Source organism: Pteropus vampyrus, unplaced genomic scaffold (genome assembly GCF_000151845.1).
Source record: "Pteropus vampyrus isolate Shadow unplaced genomic scaffold, Pvam_2.0 Scaffold66, whole genome shotgun sequence".
Taxonomy (NCBI): domain Eukaryota; kingdom Metazoa; phylum Chordata; class Mammalia; order Chiroptera; family Pteropodidae; genus Pteropus; species Pteropus vampyrus.
Window position 1 is genome coordinate 8,176,832 of NW_011888847.1, and position 6,000 is coordinate 8,182,831.

Here is a 6,000-nt window from a genome sequence, read left to right on the forward strand (position 1 = left end):
AAACCTCAGATTACGGAACAGAAAATCTATGTATAGGACCTTGGAATTTGTATCATTAAACATTCCCCTAGGTGATTATGATAAGCAGCTCAGTTTGAAACTCCTCTAATCTAGAAGGAATAGACATCTGGATGATTTAGAGTGAACTTTGTAGACCAGCCTTTGTGTTAGGGCCAGTTGATGCCAAGGCGCTATCCAGGGTACTGGATTCCTTCAGTCTGAGCCCTCCTGAGATTTGGAGCCTGATACCTCTGCACTCCCAGACTGCCCTTACCACTGCTCCACTGGACCTCAGCTGCCTTCTCCCTGTCTCACTACTCCAACCTGCCTTAACCCAGCACTCTGCAGGCCTCCTCCTGGAAGCCCAATTTTCTGACCTTGTTCTGGACAGGTGGTTCTGACCCACCTACAACTTAACAAAACCCAAGGCAGAGGGAGATGGAGGAAGATGTCAAGCCCTGCAAGCCCAACCCATTCTCAGGTGGAGGCCAAGCCTTTCTCTGGTTTCTCCTTGAACTAACCAGAAAAAAAGCTTCCTAGACGGCACCTCCAGGGCATGAAAACTCCCGAGATATAGAACAGACTCTCTGTCCTCATCTCCAAAGCTGAAGTACCCTGCTGGCTTGCCCAACGTTCTGGGTAAAGCTAGTTTTGTCACTTAACGATTTGATTTAGACCCACAATGTTAGACCTGAGACCCAAGAACTCTAAGTGCATCAAGGATTGCGCTATTCCTTGGGTCATACCCTATGTTCTAGACCCCTGCCCCACGGTAGATGAAGGCAAGCTTTCTTTCACAAATAGCAAATCAGACATATTTAACAACAAATAATTGCCAGCTACCTTAACAGGTAGTTATGCCATGAGACTGGGTCATGATCTATACAGGGAATTGCTCAAGTAGATGAAGTGCCAGCCAATGACAGTGCCAAGGACAGTGGTGGCATGCAGTGGCCAATATATGGTAGATATTTTGTGTTCTCTTCATTAGGTTTTAAATGAGACAATGGGTGTAGTATATACATATTTTTTATTACTCATTAGTTTTTTATAGCCATAAGTATCCTATCACTATGGCAGTTTTATCTGGTCATCAAGAAGACTGTAGACTATTGGAAATTTTGTTAAAGAGCTTTCTGTGAAATTTGAACTAAAATTAATCAAGCAGGATGTTGTTCTAGCCCAGACCTTATGGAGGAGCTCATCTTAGCAATCTCTTCTTAGAATCTAAAAGTGCTCTTTAAAAAAAAAATCCATAGGTACTTAGTGACTGACTAGATTTCAATAGACTGAAAGTGATTGAATACAAGGAATTCAAGATATAATTGCAAATTAAACTGATGATGATTCAGCTCTGGGGAGTGAAGTAGAGGAGGGTAGCAAAGAGGAGAGGTACCTGTATCATTTTTCTAGGGCTATTGTAGCAAGGTACCAGAAACAGGGTGGCTGAAAACAACAGAAGTTTATTCTCACAGTTGTGGAGACTAGCAATCTAAAATCGAGGTGTTGGCTGGGCCATGCTCTTTCTAAAGCTTCTAGGGAAGGTTCCTTCCTGGCCTCTTCCAGCTTCTGAGAGTCCCAGGCATCCCTGGGCTTGTGGCAGCAGAATGCCAGTCTCTGCCTCTGTCTTCACATGGTGTGTGCTCTGCGTGTCTATCTTTGCATTGTCTTCTTTCTTCGTATAAGGACATCAATCATATTAGAATAGGTCCCACCCTACTCCAGTATGGTCTCAAGTTAACTAATTACATCTGCAAAGACCCTATTTCCAAATAAGGTCACATTAGGAGATTTTGGGAATGAGGACTTCAACAAATATTGCGGGGAGGGGCGGACTGTTCAACCCATAACAGTGCCCTGGAGACAAAGCAGGATATTAAGTAGGCTACTGCAATGTGGGTCTAGAGTTCAAAAGAGAGATCTGGACCAGAAATACACATGTGGAAGTCTCTGATAAACATTGACCATTGAAGCCATTGAGCATCAGTAAGATTAGCTAGAAATTTAGAACAGATGAAAAGAAGGGGGAACCTAGGATTGAGCCTTGTGGAATTTCTTGCAATCATTGTGGAGAAGAAGGTAAACTAGGAAAGGTTGCTTTGCCAAGGAGTGGCCAGGAAATAGGAGGATGAAAGCCATCAGAGAAGCCAAAGGGAGAGTTACAAGAAAGACGTGGTCAGTAGTATCTAACACGATTGAGATGAGGAAGCAAAAACATTAAAGATGTGGAAGTAGAGATCATAGGTATGAATAACAAGAGCCACTTAAGTGGAATTATGGAGGCAGAAGCAGAATGAAGTGATGAAGAGGTAGACTACCACAGTTATGAACAAGTACTGGATAATATACAAATTTAAAGAATTTCTGTACTCAAGTTATTCAGAGTTTTGGGCACAGTAACAAAATAGTCCCCTCTTTTAACATCTTTGCTTTTCTTCCAAAGGAGTGTCTGAAGATGAATCCGGATGACAGATTAACATGTGCTCAACTCTTGGAGAGCCCCTACTTTGATTCTTTCCGAGAGGACCAAATTAAAAGAAAAGCACGTAATGAAGGAAGAAACAGAAGACGTCAGCAGGTACCTCCATTCAAAAGTTAAAAGTGCTATAAAATGATTTTTTTTTTCTTTTTTCTGCCTTTTGAAGTGAGACTGGGTGGACACTGAGACCTTATCTTTGCACTGGTTTGGTTGCATTTGTTTACTTAATACTGGTGATTGATGTAATAAAATCATAAAACTATGAAAATATCCAGATTGTTACAAAATCTTATTCCAAAAACATTTAAATCAAATTATTGTACAACTCTTTTGTTATGCTTATTGAATATCCCACCCGCCAGATCATGTACCCAAAACACAACAGCTTCATAAAACTCTCATTGGAACAGGACTGAGTTTAACCTGCATTGCAGAGCAATCCCAGTACCTTTCTGTAGCCTCCAGATGCTCAATAAAGGAAACTTGACTCTTACATCTTTCCACCTAGGGCAGGCACCTAAGTCTGCCTTTCTTAGATTTTTTCTCGAAGCCAAGGACAACTCTGGCCAGATACGAAGGATAAAATTCAGACACCTGGGAACCAAAGTCTATCCTCAGATGTGCCAGTATTGCAGGAAAATATGGTGAATATGATGAAAAACATTGATTCTGCAGTTTATTAGGCTATTATTCTTTACTTGCTTTCAGAAAACTTTGAAGTTAAAAAAAGAACTCCATGGAAGTAAGTTTGTCTGGGGTTTTTTTTCCCCTCATCTTATATCTTCAGCAGCTTAAACAATATCTGTCACTTAGAAAGTACTAATAAATATGATCCAAATAAATAAATAGATGAGTACTACTTATTAGTAAGCCAAGATGGTAATTTTTAATTTATGAGAGACAGATCATCGTCCCATTTGCGTTTGTGTAATCTTCCACCTTTTTGGTCATTTATCTTCTTTTGACCAAAATCTACTTTTTGGTCATTTATCTTCTCATTAACTTGTCACCAAAAAGGTTGGATAGATAAAATAGAAGTTTGTTGGGAGAGAAAGATTAAACTAATCAGTAAGAAGAAATGTTAAGATAATTTTTGTGTATCCAAAATCTCTGGGTCCCCAAATTTTTATTACACAGACCATTTTACCTTTTACTGTTGATTACTTGTTTGTTAATTAAGCCCAATACAGTTTACTTAAATAACCAAAAGATCAGGGTTAAGTCTGAAGCAGCAATCTGAAATACAGTGTGAACTGTGTGTAAAAACACTGTCCCCTTACCTTTGGCGTGTGAGGGTGGACAGCGGCACTGCTCCATCCTGCCTCTTGGTCCCTGATTCACGTTCTCCCATTCTCGCCTCGAAGGGTACCCTAGAATAAATAATAGAACCTAATGTTCAAGTATCAGAATATCACAATTTGTGGAAAGGTAACCCTACTTAATTTTAAAATTGATGTCTTTTGACATCTTTGTACCTTATGTATCCTTTTTTTTTTTTTACCACCCTTAAATCAAACTGTACCGATTTACTTTCTCATTTTTGTCTTGTTCTGCTAATAGAATCAACTGTTGCCTCTCATACCAGGAAGCCACATCTCCCCCACACCTGATGGAAGAAAACAAGTCCTCCAGTTAAAATTTGATCATCTTCCAAACATTTAGGAAAATGTTCTTTCAAGTGGAAAGTAATTTAATATGTACACATTTTTTTGTACGAGAGAGATAGAAATTCTCAGTATTTCAAATGCAAATGAGCCATACGAAAATTAAGATGCCTTTCTAGAATTGTTTTGCTCTGATCATTACTGATTCCTCTGCCCATGCTTTTTACATGCCAACTTTATCTTTTAGAACATTTTCTTTAAATGTTATAAAGTCTGAAACCGCACATATGGAGGAGACGTTTTCAATTTCATCAGAGCCGCCCTTCTTGAGGCAATTTATATTGAGAATTTGTGGGCTTATACTTTGATTTATGAAAAAGATTTATGTTTTTCATCTTTCTTTAGTTGATCACATAATGTCTTAGAGCAATCAGATAGCTTGCCTGTTTGATTTGTTGTTTGTGTAAGGAATAACATTATATTTCTGCATTTTAATTCACTCTTATTGTAATTCTGTTGAGTAATGCCACTATTGTATTCTGCATTTTTATATTGGTATAGAAAGAAAACCTTGAAATGTCATCTAGGCTTATTTCTTGATTCAGGAGCAGACTCTACTTTCTCTATATCATGAGACATTGACAATTCTATTTTTAAAGCTAGCTAGAGAAGATTCCATACATTTACATAGCAAATTGTGGATGAACCACAAAGAATACCATTCTCATAAGATCTGAGGACAACTGACTGCTGACTCTACTGCTGTCCTTTCATACATCACAGTCTCTTAACCCTTTTCTCCTCATGACAAAATCATCTCAGTACTAAACCTATCTTCATGGGTATATTTTCTAAATGGTTTATTGTCAGCAATCTCTTCCAAACATTTGCATCCATCGCCTCTGTGAATTTGTGCAGCCCTAAACCTGTGCTTCGTGATCAAGTCAGGTATGTAAACATTTCTGAGAACAGGAAGATTATCTTTCACTTAACTTCATTTTGTGTCTCTTACCAAAAAAAAGAAGCAAACAAACACAACACCTCAATAGGTGAGCCCAACTTATACTGGAATATTTTCCCAATTTGACAGACAAACCTATCTACATACATACATATGTACATATATACACATATATTTATTATTATAAATTCTGAAACACCATGATAGATGCCTTATATCCTGGACATCTAAGAATGATACAGAATATTTAAAGTATTTTTACTTTGCTAACAAGGAATTCATGTAAAATAATAGCATGGGGCTGTCCATCACTGTCTAGCATAAAGACACAAAATAGTCGTGTTTCTATCAATAAATATTATTTCGTTAACTCTTTTCTGCTCTTGGGCTTGGTGTGCTCACCTGAACAATGTCAATTTCTCCAAATACACATAATTCCAAAAACTTTTTGTATCTGGTACCGAGACAGCAAGCATAAATTGTTTTTAAGAAAACACAGTAATGCCTTATGTTCATCTCTAAAAGTTTATTGCACTTATAAACCTAGCTATGGAAACTTCCAGAGACTCTCATTCAGTTATTAGAGAGCTTCTCTTTACTGAGGAATTATGGCATCTGAGCAGTAATTCCTTGCTTACTGGAAGGACACTCTAAGTGGGCTTATTTGGCCATTTAACATTCTGAGTGTGAATATAAGCTGCTAGGGACTTATTTTCATCTTATTATCAAGAATGTGCCTCTTCAGATTTGTATGTGCCTTGCATTTTTTAATAAGGTGATACAGGTACCAGGAAAATGAGAAATGAAAGATCAAAGGGAACATTGCTGAAAGATTTATTTTTAGCTTCCATATGTTTTTTTTTATCATGTAAACCTTCTTATTGCCAAACCACTCATGCTGCTCCAGTTCTCCTAAGTGTGTATCTTATATATTTAATAACACACACACATGCAGA

The 6,000-nt window shown here is 37.9% G+C and overlaps 1 protein-coding gene across 1 annotated transcript in view; it reads left to right on the forward strand.

The window, feature by feature from the left end:
- Positions 1-5,414, forward strand: part of CDKL4 (cyclin dependent kinase like 4) — a 32,933-nt gene extending 27,519 nt beyond the window's left edge. Inside the window, exons 9-10 of the mRNA XM_011361375.2 lie at positions 2,444-2,578; positions 4,040-5,414. Of these exons, the coding sequence (XP_011359677.1) occupies positions 2,444-2,578; positions 4,040-4,141 (237 nt within the window). The 3' untranslated portion in view covers positions 4,142-5,414. The remainder of the gene's footprint in view (positions 1-2,443; positions 2,579-4,039) is intronic.
- The last annotated feature ends 586 nt before the right edge of the window (positions 5,415-6,000 follow it).